The sequence below is a fragment of the Lipotes vexillifer genome, unplaced genomic scaffold, assembly GCF_000442215.2.
Source record: "Lipotes vexillifer unplaced genomic scaffold, Lipotes_vexillifer_v1.1 scaffold308, whole genome shotgun sequence".
Classification (NCBI taxonomy): Eukaryota; Metazoa; Chordata; class Mammalia; order Artiodactyla; family Lipotidae; genus Lipotes; species Lipotes vexillifer.
Genome location: NW_006792985.1, coordinates 3,190,160 through 3,210,198, shown reverse-complemented (window position 1 = coordinate 3,210,198; position 20,039 = coordinate 3,190,160). Strand labels below are relative to the sequence as shown.

Here is a 20,039-nt window from a genome sequence, read left to right as displayed (position 1 = left end):
ATTTCTTTTTTTTTTTTTTTTTTTTTTTAAGGCTGAATAATATCCCATTGTGTGAGTTTTTAGTTCATCCATTCTCCCCTTGATGGACACTTGGGTTGCAACTACTGCTTTTTGGGTGCCTGTTGGGCCAGGTGGTTCTGTTCGCAACAGTGTGTGGCGTTCTTTCCCATCTTTTCAGCTGAGCGAGCCGAGGCTCTGGGAGCCTCACTCACTCGCCTGAGATCAGGTACGTGACTGGGTCAGGATGTTGACCTCGCCTTGTTTGACTTCACAGCCCACACACCTCCTCTTAAGCCCCACTTTGGAGGGAGTTTGGACTTTCTTTGTGTGCTCTGTGCATCGAAGCAGAGAGGGGAGGAGGAAACCAGGATAAGCTCAAGGTCTTGATGGAAGGAGGGACCTCAGGGGAAAGACGCTTACTTAATTGCAGCCCTAGTAGAGCAAGGATTTTCATTTCAAAGGTTGTTACAGTCTTTGTGGAAAAATCGGTACCTTTATTGGTCTGTGGTAGCTGTTGGTGGATGGTTTTGTTCTTAGAACAAAGCCTCTTGGCAGGGAAATGTTCGATATTCAAATTAGTGATCTGGCCACTAAAAGGCTCCCAGGAAGCGGTTGGGGGAATCCAGCAACTGGGGCTGGTCCGGATGGGCACCAAGCTGGGTCTTAAGGAGAAACCATGGTGGGAGGGGGGCGCCGTCCCGCCAGCCCGTCTGCTCCCTCTTGGTGAGGAAACGGACTGGCCAAGTCCCTTCCTATCTATGGCCCTCAGTTTCCTCATCAGAAAAAGGATTGGTCTAGTTGGATGGTTTTCACATGGATGATAGCTTTAAATGTAAGCTGAATTCAAGCCAAGGAATAAAACATAACATAGAGGAACTCTGTGACTCAGGGGTGGGCCCTGGGAGCCCCTCCTTCCCGTCCCTCCTCCCACCCCACCCCGTCTTCCCCACTGCTCTCCAGCCTGGAGGCCGTGTCCAGGAACACTCAGGGGTCCAGACGCCCGCCCCCAGCCCTTCCACGTGTTGCTCAAGTTTGCTGAGCACCTCAAGGTGCGGCTTAGACAGACTCCAGGTTAAGATCCAGCTCCTTGAGCTCTTTGAACTCTTGGCCAACGTTTACTCTCCTGTCCTGTGAATTTGCCGAGTCTGGTGGAAACTCAGATCAAAAGCTGTGTTTTTCTTCTCAGAGAAGGGATCATGGCCTTTGCATTTGTGTAGTAGGAAAGGGAAGAGGAGGCAGCTCTGGGCAGCAAAGACAAATAGAATCAGCTGGGTATTTTCAGCACCACCTGCTCCATTTTTTAAATCTTATGATGCAGACGCACAGGCTCAGCGGCCATGGCTCACGGGCCCAGCCACTCCGGGGCATGTGGGATCTTCCCAGACCGGGGCACGAACCCGTGCCCCCTGCATCGGCAGGCGGATTCTTAACCGCTGCACCACCAGGGAAGCCCCAAGGTTGGTTTCTTATACTTCAAGTCCTTCATGAGGTCCATGTTGACTCTTAGGAAGTCTTTCTCCTTAAACAGCCCCAGAGTCTTCTGAGACCAAGCTCCAGGATTCATGGAATTCCAAAGGCTTTGTTCTAGGAGTTTTTCCTTAGAACCTAGAGCTGTCTTCAGTTGCCTGCCCAGGTGATAGCTCTGGGGTAATAGTAGAGCAGACGCGTTCATTTTTTTTTTAACTTTTTATTTTATATTAGCGTATAGCCGATTAACAATGTTGGGATAGTTTCAGGTGCACAGCAAAGCAACTCAGCCATACATTTACGTGTATCTGTTCTCCCCCGAACTCCCCTCCCATCCAGGCTGCCACATAACACTGAGCAGAGTTCTGGAGGCTTACTGCTCCCCTCCACCTCAAGCTGGAGAATTACCTTTGCGACAAAAAAATTAATCCATCGATCTAAGACAGAAATGGAAAATTTTGTTCAAGCCGAATTGAGGGCTATAACCCGGGGACAGCCCCTCAGAAAGTTCTGAGAGCTGTTCTGCCTGTTCGAGGTCAAAACGCAGTTACATGTTTTGAGACAGAGGGCTGTGTATTAAATGATGTATTATCGACAGTTTACACAATCTAGCAAGTAGTGGGCCATGGCTCATCGTGGCCCCTTACGACATCAGGAAGGAATGTTATCTTTTAAGGAGTTGTCTTGTTGATGCTGGGAGAATATTGCTCTTTATGGTTGAGCAGGTATTTCTCCTGATGGGGGAGGTTTGGTCGATGCATAATGCAGGTACGCAGTGCGCAGTGGAGGGGAGAAAGGAGGCCAAAGGGCAGAGAAAATTTTTTTATGTTTAAATTTTTCTTGTCCTGCCATAAAATATGGATTTTATTTCACACCCTCTTTGATGAATGTGAGCTTGCAATGGAGGGCAAGAAAATAAAAGCCACAATCCACGTGATCATTTAGAAGTCACCCCCACTGAAGTCTTTATCTCACATTCTTTCCTTTTTTCCCCCTCTCTTTTTCCCAACCTTCTAGCCTGTGTTGGGTACCTGCTATTACCGTGCTATCACAGTGGGAATAAAAATATGAGTAAGATACAGTGTATGTCCCTAAGAAATTCACAGGCTTGTGAGGGGACCAGATCCAAAAATAGACAGTTCTCATGCAACTAGATAACTTTAACGATGGAGATAATAATAATAACAATAATCACCATTTATTGGCCTCCCTCCTATGTATCTACCAGGCATGGTCAGAAACAGGCGTTATCTCCTATCATCCTTACAAAACTCCCATTTTATAGATGAGGAAACTGAGGCTCTGGAAGATTAAGTTGCCCAGTTAATAAGTAGTAGTAGTGGGGCTTGGAGCCTTGTTTGTTGGATTCCAAAGTTCATCCTTTAATTCCCATGATCAGGAGCACAAAGGGAGGAACCCTATCCAGCTGGACTGGTGGGAGGCTTGTCATTGGTCTGTGGGACTTAAAAATAGGGTATCACCTTTTATGAATTACAGAGCGTCCGATGGTATCGGCAGGGCACACAACCAGAGTACAAATGCTCTTATCTTCTCCCCTTTCTGGCCCTCACCTTTGTCCTCTTCATCCCTGTTGATCTGACATGCTTTCACGTGGGTAGAGACTTATTTACCTTTGGGCTCTCTTTGATTTTTTATTGACCCTTTTGACATTCATTTGCTCTTTTAAGTACTATTTGAGCTCTGCAGCCAGTCCAGACCTCTGGACTCGTGGAGACTCCTCCACACACTGAGACACATCACAAGCTCATGAACAGCAGCTAGGGACTGCTCTCAATAAATAAGAATGATGACCCGTGGCAACATGCAGGGCGTTTATTGAGCGCGTAAAATGTACTGCCTTCCATGGCTGTTTCTCGCCTCGACATTCGTCACGTAACTGAAGGCCACGACTGATTCTCCGTCATAATGGAATCTTACACGTGTGAGGGGATTGTAATTAACATGCCAGCATTGCTTTCTTCAGAAAATCTCGAACTGCAGATCCAGCACTGCTTGGTGATAAATGTTTCCTTGCCTACAGTGCTGCTGTCTCGTAGATCCAGAGCTCTCATGACGTGCCATATGCAGAACAAATGAGTGCAGGGTAGCAGGACCTCTTAAAGTGTGCAGGGTCTGAGGGCCGCTGGCCACCAGAACACTTCGCTGACCTGGCTTACAGGACCCTTCTCTGCAGGAACATTCCTCGGAGGAAAGGAACAAACATACATTCAGCCTCTGCTCCATCCAGGACCAGTCACAGATGCCCTGGGGAAGAAGATGAGTAGGAGCTTGCCTGCTCTCAGGGTGGACCATGGAGAGGACATGAAAGGCTCTGTGAGATCCAGGAAGAGCTGAGCTGTTTTACTGTGATGGGGGAGGGGAGGGCTTCATGGAGAAGGCAGTGTTTGGCACAGGTGTTGAAGGCTTCTTGAAGGCCAAGCTGAGGGAAGTAGGTGCTCTTGGTGGAAGTTACAATGCGTTAAACCACAGAGCTGAGAAAGTAGGGTGCCCCTTCAGAAAACATCCTGCAACTCAGTTTAGCTGGTTCAGGTGAGCAGTTGGAAAGGAGGAGGAGAAAGTAGGCCAGCACTGTGCTCTAGACTGAGTGTTTGTGAGCCCCCCAAATTCGTGTGTTGAAATCCTAACCCAGATGTGATGGTATTAGGAGGTGGGCCCTCGAGGAGATGATTAGTTCTTGAGGGTGGAGCCCTCATGAATGGGATTAGTGCCCTTTAGAAGAAACTCCAGAGAGCTCTCTTATGCTTTCCTCCATGTGAGGACACAGTGAGAAGGTGACTATCTATGAACCAAGAAACAAACTGTCGCTGGATACTGAATCTGCTAATGCCTTGATCTTGGGCTGCCCAGACTACAGAACTATGAGAAATAAATGTCTGAGTTTAGAAGCCACCTGATCAATGGTATTGTGTTATAGCAGCCAGAATGGACCACCATACACTGCCATACTCTTACTATTATAGGCTCCCCAGCCTATAATAATAAAGTGATTATTATAAGTAATACATTCCCACTGTAGGGCTTTAGATAAACAGAAAAGAAAGCAGCAACCATAAACCCACCTCCCTGGTGTGGGGCGGGGTGGAGGGGACCACTGCGAGCATCTCATATTTTATTCAAACCTTTTTTTTTTAAAAAAAAACACGTGTTTCAATATGAAAATTCAAATTCATGCACTTCTAATGAAACTTGGGCTGGATGGGACAGAGGTTGGGAGCTTCTGGCTTTGGGTCAGATCAGTTTCCAAGATCTCTGCTGAGTCCTTCATTTTGCTTTCTTGGTTGTTCTAGGGAGTGGCAGAGGTTGAACTGGAGCAGAACCTGAATCGGACTTTCAGAAGCTTCTTCAGAGCAAGTGCTGAGGTGAGGGGTGCGGGAAGCAGGGTGGGGGTAAGCAGGAAGGGGAAGCTTCAGGGGTGCAGATCCCCAGATGGCTTCCCTGGGAGGATGGGGGGATAGGGGATGTCAGGGTCTGGGAATAAGCAACTTGCCTTCTTTTCTTTGACTTCTGTAGTTAGGGCTCCACTGGTCCCTCCATTAATGAGGAAAGGTCCTGTCCTCTCTGTCACACACCAGTAGGGCTATGAAACGCAGAGCAAAAAGGATTATAATGGTGACAGTTTAGAAATTCTGCTGTTATTGCCATTGCCATTTTCATATGGATAATTGCTTATCAAAGTGCAGAATTAATTGATGCTTCTAACCCTTTTCTTGAACAACCAGAGGAGCCTAGAATGCTTTAACGCGGTAACCCCACCCTCCTATCTTACGTGTTAGGAGTCACTGTTGCTGTTGCTGTATCTGGTCAGTGCCTACTTAGCTGGCCTGATTTTTGCCAGTTTCTTTGCTGACCACTTCTGGCACCTCACTCTTTTATACTAAGTTCAAATTTCTTTCTTACTGAAGTACCTTCTTTTGTAGTTTTCTCAGTAAGAGTCTGTTAGCAGTAAACTCATAATTTTTTGGCCTGAAAATATCTTTATTTTGCTTTCAATCCCAAAGAACAGTTTAACTGAGTATAGCATTCTAGGTTGACAATTATTTTCTTCTAGAAGCTTCTGTCATTGCTTGTAAGAAATTGGTCTCAGGTCTACCTTCTGGTGTATTATTTGTCTTTTAGTCATGTCTGATCTGCAGTTCAGCCCATCTGTAATTTTGAAAGTTGCATTTGGTTCTTTTTCAAAGCATTCTGATCTCTTTCAATAGAGTCTTGTTCTGTTCTTGTTGTTCAGTTCCTTCTTTTGTCTTTAATCATTTTAAGCATACGCATTTTTCATCCTCTCTCTGTGCAAGTTCTATTATTTGGTATTCCTGGAGAGTCTTGTTTTACTGTTTGCTATGTTTGCTGTCTCCTGCAATGGGGCTTTAGTGTATATGTGCAGGGGGTGGGGCAGGGTAGGGAGAGAGCTCTGTAATTTGGGTTTGTGAGCTCATCTTTAGCAGAGCTTACTCTGCTCCAACCTGCTTCAGCTGAGATGGAGGAAATGGCCCTCCTGAGTGGTTTAGCTTTTGCTTCTCCTGCCAGGCCACCAGCCCAAGCTCACTTTAGCTGTTGTCGTTTACTTCACTTAGTGGGGGTTTCCAGATCTCGTAGTGTGGATTCAAACAGAATCACGTGTGAAGGCAGGCTTGTGGCTATGAATTCCTAGGGGAGCTTTTTTTGGTTTCCTCTTAGTACCAAACTGAATGGACCAACTCCTTTGACATCTCTCTGTCATGGTGGGTGGGTTCTTTCTAGTCCACCCTTTAACTGAGGACCCCAGATTGACTGGATTCACCGTGGAGGGGTGGGGAGGATCTCACTTTTACCTTCGCATCTGACCTAAGGTCTCATCTCTTGTTCCCACTGGTTGATACACCCAAGTCCTTACATTCCCAAGACCCGCAAGCACCCAGGAGCAGTCTTGGCCTTGGAGCTTGGTTGTGAGCTGCCTCTGCTCTGACCACTCAGGACCCGCCTAGCTCTCTTGGGCATTTAGCATGTTTGTATAGTCTGCTGGCACTTGTAGGGTTTTTAGATGCCTCGTTCCTTACATATTTCCTTTGCTTGAACCATGACATCCCTTCTAACTTTTCTCCCTCCAGACTTTTCTCACCACGAACAGAGTCTGTGAAATGGGTAAGAGACATTCTCAGGAGGGAATGGAGACAGGAGGGCCATGACGGGAGCCAGCCGAACGTTAAATGAGTGTTTCTCCATCTGCCAGCTGTGGGCAGAGGCAGCCACCTGCCAGCCCTGAACTAGTTAAGCCCTGACTTGCTTAACGTAGATCCCTGCTGGTGAATCGCACTCACCCTAACCCTGGGCTGACCACACAGCCTTGGCTTCCTCTCCCCCATGAAGTTTTGGATTCAAGATCTTAAACAGTAAGAGCCTGGAGGACTCTCAGAGCTCTTCAGGGCAGATCCACCCTCTACTGATTAGGACAGAGACCCAGGAGAGGAGCTGACCTCTGCAGGGTCACCTGGTGCAGGCAGAGTGGAAATCAGGCCAGACCCCCAGCCAGGTCTCCTCTGTCTTAGTGCCCTGGCCTCCCCTCCGTCAGGCTCAGTTCCATCCCGTGAAGACAGCCCCTGTTCTCCCTCCCAGTCTGGATATAAGTGAGGAGCCAGAGCCGGGAGCAGACTGGCGCTCATCCCCTTGACTCCTGGATCCGGCACTGTTCCCACAGAACCTTGCTTGACCCCAAGCCTGTGACTTTGCCATCATTCCCTTGTATTTTTATTAATAATGATGATTGCTATCACTTGTTTGAGCACCTACTGTGTGCATCAGACACTGGGTTAGACCACTTTAGTAATATTGTTTATATTTCTCGTGACATCCGTAAAAACTCTCACTATTATCTCTATTCTACAGATGAGGAAAATGGGCCTCAGAAGAGTTACAGAATTTGTCCAGAGTGGCCAGGCTGGAGTTAAACTCCTCCAAGCCTAAAGACCACACTCCTCTCACTGGTCAGGAACACCTCTCCCTTCCCTCCTTCCACCTCTTTACTTATTCACGTAGTCAATCGTTCAGTCCTTCATTCCTCAAAAGTTTTGAGCGCACACTTGGTGTGAGGCAGGGGCAGGTATCCAAAAGCACGAGTTAGAGTCATTGCCCTCCGGGAGCTCAAGTCTCCTGGGGAGACAGAGAACAGTAATAAAAGAAGGAGGGGTGGTGAAGGGTCTCAGGTGTTGGAACTTGGACACCTGACCCAGAGGGTGGGAGAGGAAACAAGTGGCTTTTTGTAGGAGGACTCTTTGTGAATACGCCAGGGGAGCCCAGCCTCAGCAAGATGGTCACCGAGGAGGACATCCAGTTCTATGTTCAGCAGTTCAAGAAGTCTGGTTTCAGGTAAAGAGAACAGCACCCCAGGAGAACACAGGAGAGAGAAGGTGGGCAGACAGGGGCTCTTCTGCTCTCACAGTGCAGGGTGAGGCCCAGTGCCAGCTCAGTCCCAGTGAAAGCCTGGCCAGCCTCCGCTTGAATGCCTCCAGTGCCGGGAGGCTCACTAACTGACGATGCTCAGCCTGCTCTAGTTTGGAGAGTTCAGCTCGTTCTCCCTTATGCTTAGGGGCCCCTTCAGAGCAGATGTTTTTAACTTTTTTTCAGTGGTGACCTCTGTGAGGATCAGACGACAGCTGTGAGTTCTTACTTCAGAAAAACAAAAAAACCCCACGTAACCTCAAAAACTGCATACATATTCGGTGGGGGGACGGTGGTTATAGGCTCAGCTTTACTGAGCTCTAACTCACATACCATAGAATTCACCCTCTCAGAGTGTACAGTTCAATGGTTTTTAGTCATTTCATGGAGCTGCGCCGTCACGACACATTTTATGGGTCACCACGATCCATTTTAAAGTGTTTTCATCTCCCAGAAAGCAGCTCTGTTCCCTTTCGCGGTCACCCCCACTTCCCCTGGGCCCCCAGATCTGATCACTCACCCATCTGCTCTCCGTCCCCCTGGAGCTGCCATTCCAGATGTTTCACTCAAACGGAGTTGTACGCTGTGTGGTCCTTCGTGTGTAGCTCCTTTCACTCTGGTTTGCCCACGTTGTAGTCTCTGCCAGACTTCGCTCCTTTTTCTCAGGTCTGTTTTTATGCTGAGTTTCAGGGCCCTGCCCTGAAATCACTGAGAATCCCTCTTAACATCCCCTTTTCTGCGTGTCCCTTCACGTATTTGGATATTGCAAATCTTCAAAGCTCGTGAGTCCTTCAGGGGCGCTGCAGGTCACCGCATTTCCATCTTCCTCCTCTCTTCTCACGCTCCCATCCCTCACTCAGACCCAGGGGCGCAGAAGGAGCCCAACAGCAGGACCACCTTCGTCAGCCCAGCCCACAAGTTCACGGTGTGGTGACCTTGGCCATGAACACCCGTGGTGGCCTTTAGACCCCAGTGTCTCCAGTATCACAATTTCAACCTTAAGCATCTCCTTTCTTCCCCCCCACCACCCGAAGTGGGGGACAATTTAAGAGTCTCAGACTGGGGGACAGAGGTTCTCTGGAAGGGAACATATAGGCAATCCGATCCGACCCCTCCTTGCACAGGAGGGAAAATCAGAAGTCCCCAAAGGGCACGTGACTTGTCCAAGGTCTTTCCGGGCCCTCCCTTTCACCGGAAGCCTCAAGGGCCGGACAGCACCAACCCATTCCATACCTGAGGATTGGGACAGTGCTCCAGGTACAGCCCTGGAGCCACCCTACCTGTCCGGAGGAGACACCTCGGCATCACTTCCCGATGTCACATTAGGAGGAAGCACCTCCCGGTGGCCCTTTTCTGTGGGCTTCCTGGGACAGGGGAGTGGCCCTGGTTGGTGAGGGCACTAAACCAAGCTCCCCAACCCCCGTCTTCCGAGACAGTCCCGGGAGAAAATGGAGAGTCCTGTAGGGCTGATTTCTGTGTGTCCCCGGATGCCCACTTCAGAGAACATCAGCCCTCAGCCCAGTGCTGTGCCTGCACCAGGCCGTGCTCGGTAAAGCCCGGCAGGCACGCAGGGCACCGGGGTGTGAATCCTGGGCTCTGTTCTCTTCCCCGTGCAGGAGCCTTTGCTCTTGCTGGGAAGACTGGCTCTATGCTGAGCGGGTTGCTGTGGTGGGGCCTGTAGCACAAGCATCTACTAAAGGCTTTCCTCTTTTTATTCCTTCATCCGCCCCTCCCAGGGGGCCTCTAAACTGGTACCGGAACATGGAAAGGAACTGGCAGTGGGGCTGCAAAGGCTCGGGAAGGAGGGTGAGTTCAGCGCTGCTCCCCTCCCCAGCGAGTCACCCTTTGGGCGTCCGTGGGCCCAACTGATAGGCTGCTGGGTCAGGGCCAGGGGTGGACAGACCAGCCGGCTGCTTTTGGAGGTGCCTCCACTGCAGGGTTTCCTCTTAGGACCTCTTTTGCTGCTGCTTCTCCTGGAACGGCAGAGGGTGGGGAGAGGGTGGGGACAGGGGTCTGCCAGGTGACTGCAGCAGCCGTCTGGACCACCTAGGTCTCCCGGCGGTGCCCTGGCTCAGGCCGCAGGTGGTCCAGTTAACTCCCAGAGGTAACAAGGATGAAGCTCCTGGCTCACAGAGGAACGTTACGTGCTCTCAGAGAGACGGGGCTTTAACCTCTGGCTGCTTCACCTCGACCGGGTCAGTCCGAGTCTCAGTTTCCTTGTTTGTCAAGCAGAAGACAGGTTTCCAACCCCTGGGTCTGCAAAGGGAGTAATGGGGTCCCTGGTTTACATTCAAAACATTAAAAACCTAAGGGAAATTGCATTTTCACGTTCCTCAGCTCACTCGGTAGCCCTGGCCATCTTCTTGATTCAGTCAAAAATGAACGGCCCTCTATATGCCAGGAATGGTGCAGATAACACGGGCGAGGTCCTGACCTCACGGGGTTAGGTCTTGAGGCAGTAGAGCATAAAAACAGTGGTTCAGAGCAGGCTGGGCAGAGAGTCGGCCTGGGATGTGTGACCTGTGCCCTGTGTGACAAGGCACTTAACCACTCTGTTCTCCGTGGCCGCTAATATGGAAGTGACAAGAATGGTGCCTACCTCAGGCAGGAGCTGTGTAAGGATAAAGTGGGTTGACGCACATCAAATGCTGAGTTAGAACAGTGCCTAGTACGTAGTAGTGGTTTAATTAATGCTCTTTAGCCTATCATCACTCTAATCTGTGATGGACAAAAATGACAAAACTGCAGTTTGATTGGCAGACTCTCTCAAAGCATGAGGGACGAGGATGAGGTCTTCGGGGAGGTGAACCCCGATGGCAGTAGGTTTGGGGACCCCCTCTTCTGCAGTTCCCTTCCAGATCTTCCTCATCTCCCACCTCCTCCCATTGCCTCCGCCACCGCTTTACGTTTTCACCTGGAACATTCTAGAGTGTCCGTCCCACCCCCACAGCAGCCTCAGGATTCATTTCAGCCACAAAACCACCACTGGGTCTTCACCCCTTGGTGAACGGGGCACGGTGAGAGGCGCACAGTTCTGTGTTGTAGGTAAAAAATGGTGCGCATTCCTTACCCAGGGACAGTGAACGCCATTTGGAAATTGTCATGGTAGCTTGAGAACACAGAGTAAAAGGAGGTTCTCTCGACCTTGCGGTGCCCCATGTATCAGTAGACAAAAAGTGAAGTCCCTTTGCTGCCTGTAATGTCACACTGGCCCCAGCGTGGCTGGCCCAGTCACACTCTGGCTCCCTGGGTGAAGCGTCCGTTCAATTCATAGAAAAGGAATATTGATCTCCATCTAAGGGCATCTTTCCTCCTTCCCAGTGCCATCTGTTTGGTGTCAGACACACACACACACACACACACACACACACACACACACACACACAACCTGTGTGGTCAATACGTGGCTGAATCCATCCGTATGAGAAAAACCCATTTTTTTCCTCCTGTGTGTCTCCTTTACTTTCACACAAATCGCTTTCTTTCTGACACTTCTTATCACCAAATGTGTGGAGGTTTTTCCACACACCACCAAGCAGTTCTCTGCAACACCAGCTGGGTGGCCTACAATTTAACTGAGTTCTGGCACCATCTACCTGGAGACGGTGTCAGAGCCCACAGGTTAAGGGCTCAGTCCCACAAGACTACTCCCCACTGCAGACGCCAACCCCAAGTCCAGGTTGTTACCTGTGCTTCCAACTGATTGGCTATAAATTGGAGGCTCCCAGGGCCTCCTCCTTGGGTCTGTTCATTTTCTACAGTGGCTCACAGAACTCTGGGAAACACTTACTTACATTTACTAGTTTATTAAAGGATTTGATAAAGGACACAGATGAACCGCCAGATGAAGGAATCCACAGGGTGAGGTCTGGGAGGGTCCCAAGCCCAGGAGCCTCTGTCCCTGTGGAACTGAGGTGTGTTATCCTTTTGGTGTGGATTTCACCAACCTAGAAGCTCTCCGAACTCCTTGCTACTGGGATTGTGTGGATGTTTATGGAGACTTCCTCACGTAGATGGCGATCAATTATTAACTCCATTTCCAGCCCCTCATCCCTTTCACCTTCCAGACGTGGGGGAGAAGGTAGCTGAAAATCCCAAGTGTCTAATCATGGCTTTGTCTTCCTGGTGACCAGCCCCCATCCAGGAGCCCAGCCAGAGTCACCTCACTGGAACAGAAGTGCTCTTATCACTTAGGAATTTACAAGGGTTTCAGGGGCTCTATGCCGGGAACCAGGGGCAGAGAGCAAGATACACATTTTCTAATCTCGCACACCATCCTTTCAGATCTTTAGTAATACTGGTGCCTCCTTCACTCAAAGCACGTGGCGGAAACAAAGCCAGACCACAGTGGTGCTGTGAGGGGTCTTCTGCGGGGGAGTTAATAGTGGGGGAGGCCCTGCAGTGTGAAAATAACATCTCCTCGCCCCGGGGAGGGAGGGCCTGAGCGTGGAGTCTGCTTCTCCTTCCCGTTATCCCTCCCCAGATCCTGATGCCGGCCCTGATGGTCACCGCAGAGAAGGACTTCGTGCTCGTTCCTGAGATGTCCAAGCATATGGAGGACTGGGTAAGGCAATGGTCCTGCTCGGGGCCATTGGGGCTTCTTGGAGGAGGGCGCAGGCGTCCCAGAGGATGAAGAGTGGGATGTTCAGGGGAACCGCTCGCTTGACGAGGGCTTCCTTAGCAGCATCACTCTCGCCTTTTGGGAGCAGCGATTAAGACTGCTCCTCGGGGGCTTCCCTGGTGGCGCAGTGGTTGAGAGTCCGCCGGCTGATGCGGGGGACGCGGGTTTGTGCCCCGGTCCGGGAAGATCCCACATGCCGCGGAGCGGCTGGGCCCGTGAGCCATGGCCGCTGAGGCTGCGCATCCGCAGCCTGTGCTCCGCAACAGGAGAGGCCCGCGGACTGCCAAAAAAAAAAAAAAAAAAAGACTGCTCCTTCCTGGACTTCCCTGGTGGTCCAGTGGTTAAGACTCCACACTTCAGGGAACTAAGATCCCACATGCCACGTGGTGTGGCCAAAAGAAAAAAGAAAAAAAAAGACTGCTGCTTCCTTTCCCCTTCACTGATGCAATCTCTCATCACTCACTCATTCTTTCATTTCATGGGCTTTTCCTGTGCACTTAGATGAGTTGGGACAGTGCTAGATACCAGGGAGGTAAAGATGAATGAGGTGCAGACCCCACCCCACAGGAGGTCATGTCCAGCAGTTCACCCCATATGCAGGAGGCTTGTGTGGACAAGGGCACAGCTGGGAGCGAGGGCTTCACAGAGGTGCTGACCACTGCCTCTGGCCTTGAGGAACTCCTAAGCCTTGCCCGGCAGAGAGAGAACGGGAGAGGAGACAGGGTGTTGAGAGGTGAGGATGGATGAGAGAGGTCAGAGGGTGCGGCTGGGAGGTTATCCTGAGCCCACTGGGCCAGGCTGAGCTGTGTGGACCTGTGGGTGAGGGGACCGTTAAAGTGGAGAGATGGGTATCAAACCTGTGTTTTGGAATCACAGTCTGCAGAAAGTGTGGAGCTTGGTAGGGATTGGGAGACCTGCAAGTGGGGTCACTGTGACTGCTCGTGTATCCTGGCTGGATGCTGAGAGCGTTCGCCTGCACTTGGCAGTGGCTTTGTTGGCATCATCCAGTGCGGTGGAGAGAGCGTGTTTCAAGGCACGTTGCCAAGGACGCCCTTTGTGGGTGGTGGAGCCAGTCAAGGGAGGGCTGTGACCCACTTTGGGGATTCAGGTGCCAAAAGGGAAACTGAAGAGCCCTGCGTGCAGATCACCAGGGAGGAGGGAGGCGACATGGGAAGGGGACACAGTCATGGCTACAGGGCAAGAGCCAAGCTCGACCCGGCATTTTCCAGGCAGTGAACGGGCCAAGTCTTAATGGTTCTGGAGGGAGACAGTCTGTTGTGATGAGTATGGGTCAGCCTGAATTTGAATCTTAGCACAGCCACTCTCTGTGTGGCCTTGGGCCAGTTACCTAACCTCTCTGAGCCTTCATATTACCCAAAGGATCATGGTCAAAGATAAATAAGGCAGGGCTTCCCTGGTGGCGCAGTGGTTAAGAATCCGCCTGCCAATGCAGGGGACATGGGTTCGAGCCCTGGTCCAGGAAGACTCCACATGCTGCAGAGCAACTAAGCCTGTGCACCACAACTACTGAGCCTGCGCTCTAGAGCCCGCGTGCCAGAACGACTGACGCGCACGTGCCTAGAACCCGTGCTCCGCAACAAGAGAAGCCACCGCAATAAGAAGCCCGCGCACTGCAACAAAGAGTAGTCCCTGCTCGCCACAACTAGAGAAAGCCCGCACGCAGCAACGAAGACCCAATGCAGCCAAAAATAAATAAATAAAATAAATAAATGTATATAATAAAAAGATAAATAAGGCAGTGCATGTGGAGCACCTAGCACATAGTAGGAGCTTGATCAGTGGTCATTCCTTTCCTAAATCACACGGGGTTTTCAGGGGGGCGGCCCACCGGGAGCAGAGAACTTGCCTTCTGCCATTTACTTTTTCGGGTGGGGTTTTCTTCCAGATCCCCCACCTGAAAAGGGGTCACATTAAGGATTGTGGACACTGGACACAGATGGAGAAGTAAGGAGATGGGGGTCCCTGGGTGGGGGACGTCAGGGCTCCCTGTTCGCCTCCAATAAGCCGCTTACTTTACCACCTCTGCCTTCGCCTGCGTGAGGGAGTGCGTCCAGACAGATGCGAATTGCCTTCTGTTCCCTTTCCAGGCCCACAGAGTTGAATCAGATCCTCATTGAGTGGCTGGAGACTGACGCCAGTGACCCACGGGAGGTCTCGAAGCTTTAGGGTGTGACCTGTGTCAGCCGCCAGCAGGCAGTCCAACCGCTTCATCTGCTGGGGGCGCTTCTCTGGTACCCGGATGGGGCCTTACCCGCATCTCTCAAAACCAGCAGCGTTGTTCTGAAGGGGTTTGCAGCAAAGAGTGATTTTCTCTAAATGAAATGAGTCAGATTTGACCTAATTTTAGATATAGGAAAAATCACGTGTGATTAATCCTCTGGGTATAAACGTATCACTTTATGTCTAAGGATGGTTAGTGTTCTGTGGGGGACAGAACGGGATGGCCAGGGGGTGATTTCTCTTTGATAATCAAGTCAGCGTTTTGATGATGCAAAATCAGCAATTTAGAAGCTTTTCAGCAGAGATGGGAACTCCTTTATTCAATAAAATGAAGACAACTGGCTTAGTGCTGTTTGTGTTCTTGGGAGGAAAGCAGAGTGATTGTTCTAAGAAAGTATCGCGTTTGGGTGAACACTGTTTCCTCTGCTCTGACTCTCTACGAGTCTCTGCATGATCTGGAGCAGTGCTGTCTGGTAGAACTTTCTTTTTTTATTAATTTATTTTATTGAAGTGTAGTTGATTTACAATGTCGTGTTAATTTCTGCTGTAGAGCAAAGTGATTCAGGTACATATGTGTATCCATTCTTTTTCATATTCTTTTCCGTGATGGTTCATCACAGGATATTGAATATAGTTCTCTGTGCTATACAGTAAGACTTTGTTGTTTATACATTCTATATGTGGTAGTTCGCATCTGCTAATCCCAAACTACTAATCCATCCCTCCCCCACCCCCCTCCCCCTTGGCAACCACAAGTCTGTTCTCTATGTCTGCGAGTCTGTTTCTGTTTTGTAAATAAGTTCATTTGCATCATATTTCAGGTTCCACATGTAAGTGATATCATATGATATTTGTCTTTCTCTGACTTCACTTAGTATGACAACGTCTAGGTCCATCCATGTTGCTGCAAATGGCAGTATTTCATTCTTTTTTATGGCTAATATTCCACATCTTCGTTACCCATTCATCTGTTGATGGACACTTAGGTTGTTTCCATGTCTTGGCTATTGTAAATAGTGCTGTTATGAAAATAGGGGTGCATGTATCTTTTCAAACTACAGTTTTCTCCAGATATATGCCCAGAAGTGGGATAACAGGTTCAGATGGCAACTCTATTTTTAGCTTTTGGGGGAACCTCCATACTGTTTTCATAGTGGCTACACCAACTTATATTCCCGTGGAACTTTCTGACGCGATTGAAATGGTCGGTTCTGTGCTACCAGATAGAGTGGCCACCAGCCACGTGTAGCCATGTGCCCTGTCTCCCTGCTCTGTTGGCATGGTGTGCTCAGCAATCTATGTTCACGTCCCTCGCTGCTCTTTCTGCAGGGCAAGCTTGTGGACGAGGTGGTGTCTCCAGGCTGAATTCTGAATTAGGATGAATGTAAATTAACCAGGCAGAAAAGGGTATGTATGTCCAGGTGTGTGCAGAAAGCAAGGGGCAGATTAGAAATGTTAACAGCGATCATTCTTAAATACCCCTGTGTGCCTGGAGCCCTACACTGACCAACTCTTATCCTTCCCATTTAACAGATGGGAAAACTGAGGTTCAGATAATTTGCCCAAGGTCACTTGGCTAGTGCGGGGCAGAGCCTAGATTCAGATGCATGCTGTCTGGTTCTGCAGGCTGAGCTCCTTCTACCAAAGGCTCTTTTCTTTTCTAAATCTGGGGTGAGACTACCCAGATCAGATCCCTGCTCGGCCACCGACCACAGAGTGACCTCGAGAAAGAGGTCACTGTGCTTCAGGTTCCTCTATTAGAAAAGGACATTAATAGCACCAAACTCATAGGTGGTCGTGAGTATTAAATGAGTGAATACGTACAGGGCCCTAGAACGGTGCCTGGCACGGAGTATTAAATGAGTGAATACGTACAGGGCCCTAGAACGGTGCCTTCCAGCCAGCCCACCACCACCTCCTCCCTTCTGGATCAGAGAATTAAAGGACTCATTTAAAAAGCAAATGTGTGCTCTGGGGGAATGACTACGGAAGCCGGCTAACATTATTTCACTAACTGCGTGTGTCCAGGCTTATTTGTCCAGAATTGGTTGGAGGAAACAAGAATCTTAGAACATCTCTCATCTAAAGAAGCACAAGTAGGCAAACCTATTCGGCCTGTCTCCATTTCCAGAATTCTACCCAGTAATCTCTGTAAACCATTCAAAATGCTCAGAAATTCTACTCTTTCGGCAAATAAGGGCCGGACGAAACTAGTTCGTAGCATTGCAACACAAATATCACCAGTCATACAAGATTGAGGGTCATAAAAAAAAACGCTCCATTGGAAAAGGTCTTTAGGTCATTCCCGAAAATACTTTTCAGATGCCTTGTTAACTACAAGTTGTTTGAGGTATGTTCAAATTGATTTGATTTAAAAATGTTATTTTTATTTCAGACTACAAAGGGCCTAGATAACAAGTGTATTTACCTCTGCAGAGGAAAATAGCTTTTTAAAAGAGGCATGGAAGACCCCACCCACATATCAGTGAGATCATAGAGCTCCCTCCAGGGAGCTGAGATCACTCACAGGTTCTGTCCTCACACTCGGTGGCTGTCAACTAGCAGGGTCCAAGGTTTCCAGGAGAAATATCTTCTAAAAATGCATCTAGTTAGAGCATGCGACAAAAAGCTATTCCTGTCTCTCTTGGGGTATAATGAACCCATGGTTTTCGGCCTGGAAGTGACTCTAAGGCCCACTGTTCACACTGACATTACCATGAGCACAAATTAAAACTAAACGATGGTTAAAATACGTAGGTCAGAAGCTCAAAGGTTTTGGCAACAAGAATTGGGTGGGAAACGTCATGCCTCGCAGTTCAAAGGAATCCATCTGGCCACAAATAAAAGACTTTCTTGGCAGTTGTGGAAGTTTCTCCCCAGTGTTGGCCGCTGCACCCAATTGTTAATTGTTTCTTCTGCCAGACTGTCAGGTTCTTGGGATTGGAGCCTGCCTGTCTAGGTGATTCATCCTTGACCCTAGCCCAGCGCATGCCTGGTGTTTTGAATGGGTAAATGCGTTAGTTTCAGATGCTTGATTTTTGCTCTCCTGCTTCATGAGATGGATGACCAGTTGCCTGAGTATCTTCACCGTCCCAGGCCTTGGTAGATCTCTTACTGTTGGCATGTGTGCCGATAGCACTAAATTCGGGAGAAGACATCCAGATTCTAGACATCTACACATCTTCCCTAGGATCCGTTGGATAAACCACGAGGGTATGTCACTGAGCTTCTGCTTCATGAGACAAATGCGATAATTATTTTAATAACACAGTTGAAGATACTGTAGGTTTTTACAGCTTTCATATTAATAAGGTATGGGTAGTCATTCTGGCAGTTTACCTAAATACATTTTGTCTTATTTCCGTACATATTTCCTGGATTTGGAGGCTGGCACCTGCTTTAGAAAGAATACCAGTGATACCCCTATTCCTGTAAATTCACTTTTTTTAAATTGTGGTCAAACTTGCGTAACATAAAATTTACCATTTTTCAGTGCACAGCTCAGTGGCATTAAGTACATTCACATTGCTGTGTAGCCATCACCACCGTCCACCTCCACAACCTTTTCATCTTCCCAAGCAACCCTGTCCCCATTAAACGCTAGCTCTCTTTTCTCCATCCCCCAGTTCCTGGAAACCCCCATTCTAGTTTCCGTCTCTGTAAATTTGGCTCTTCTAGCTGCTTCATATCAGTGGATTCATAGCGTATTTGTCTTTTTGTAACTGGCTTATTTCACTTAGTATAAGATCCTGTCAGGGAGGAAGAAAACTTTCCTCTACCCTTCTGTGTTCTTCTGGCTGGTCTAAGAATTAAATTGACATGAGATAGATTAACAGGAAAGATCAAATTTAATTTTGCACATAACGGGAACCCTACATACGTGAGAGGGTCAGAGAGAGAAAGGTAAAGTGAGGTATATATGCCACCCTGAGCTAAGGAATGGGATAGGAGCCTGGGGCTTCCAAGGACAGGAGGGTCATTCACAGGATGATAAAAGGAAGAGCAGATGCTGGATACTTAGGTATTCGCCCTGCCATATACATGGTGCCACTCAGACAAAACTTATCTCCGGTAATAACTCTTTTCTGGGAAAAATCCCCAATTTAAATTCTAAATTTAAATTTAAATTTAAATTTAAATTAAAATCTAAATTTAAGTTTAAATTTAAATTTAAATAGGTAGTTGAGGAAGGAGCAGTAGTTTCTCTTGAACCCACAGGGGCTCTATTGCCTTTAGCTCCTCGTGCAAAAGTAACACACTCTGGGGAGGCTCGTTCTGAGCCCCTGAAATCCTCAAGGCTCGTCCATGTTGTGGCCTGTGTCAGAATTTCCTTCCTTTTTAAGGCTGAATAATATTTCGTTGTATGTATATTCCACATTTTGTTGATCCAATCATACATCAGTTGACACTTGGGTGTACAAGTATCTCTTAAAGCCCCTGCTTACAGTTCTGTGTATGTACCCAGAGGTGGGATCGCTGGATCTACGGTAATTCTCTCCACGGTAGTGTTTTCCACACCGACTGAAGCATTTTACACTCCCATCAGCAATGCAGAGGGTTTCAATTTCTCCACATCATCACTGTCACTCGTTGTTTTCTGAGTTTTGGGTAATAGCCATCCTAATGGGTTTGAAGTGGCATCTCTTTGTGGTTTGGTTTTGCATTTCCCTGGTACTAAGTGATGAGCATCTTTTCATGTGCTATATTCACATCTGTATATCTTCTTTGGAGAAATGTGCATTCTTTGCCCATTTTTAAATCAGGGTTGGGTTTTGGTTGTTGTAGGAGTTCTTTATATACTCTGGATATTAATCCATTATATGATTTGCGAAGATTTTCTCCCATTCTGCAGGTCATAAACTCACTTTTTAATCAAGTAGAAATTTACTTCCAGTTTTAAAAGGACCTGGGTTAGGACCTAACCTCTGTTGTGTATGTAGTTCCTTACTGTTTTCCATAAAGTTGCTGCCAAGATGTATGGGCAGAACGCCTCAGCACTGGGGAGCTTGTGTGACTATTTGGCTTGTATCAGAATTTGGAAGACAAAAACAATTCTTTGTTTATGCAAATCAAGGTAAGAAAAATCCAGAGAAAGCCCCAAACAGTGGTCTTTGTTGCCATTGGAATAGATTGAGGAGATGTATTATTTGGTCAGTGTCTCCATCAGTTATCCTGGATTGAGATGGAAGGGAACCCTAAGAAGCAGGGGATGCTTTAAACCTTGCCATCCAGCTTTGTCATTTGTTGAATGAACTTTATGCCTTACAGCAGCCTTTTTTTT

At 48.4% G+C, this 20,039-nt stretch overlaps 1 protein-coding gene across 1 annotated transcript in view; it reads left to right on the top strand.

Moving 5' to 3' along the window:
* EPHX2 (epoxide hydrolase 2) overlaps positions 1 to 15,096 on the top strand; it is a 57,840-nt gene extending 42,744 nt beyond the window's left edge. Inside the window, exons 13-19 of the mRNA XM_007466164.1 lie at positions 4,776 to 4,847; positions 6,570 to 6,603; positions 7,722 to 7,824; positions 9,633 to 9,702; positions 12,380 to 12,460; positions 14,424 to 14,482; positions 14,626 to 15,096. Coding sequence (XP_007466226.1) covers positions 4,776 to 4,847; positions 6,570 to 6,603; positions 7,722 to 7,824; positions 9,633 to 9,702; positions 12,380 to 12,460; positions 14,424 to 14,482; positions 14,626 to 14,704 — 498 coding nt within the window. The 3' untranslated portion in view covers positions 14,705 to 15,096. The remainder of the gene's footprint in view (positions 1 to 4,775; positions 4,848 to 6,569; positions 6,604 to 7,721; positions 7,825 to 9,632; positions 9,703 to 12,379; positions 12,461 to 14,423; positions 14,483 to 14,625) is intronic.
* Positions 15,097 to 20,039: the final 4,943 nt, after the last annotated feature.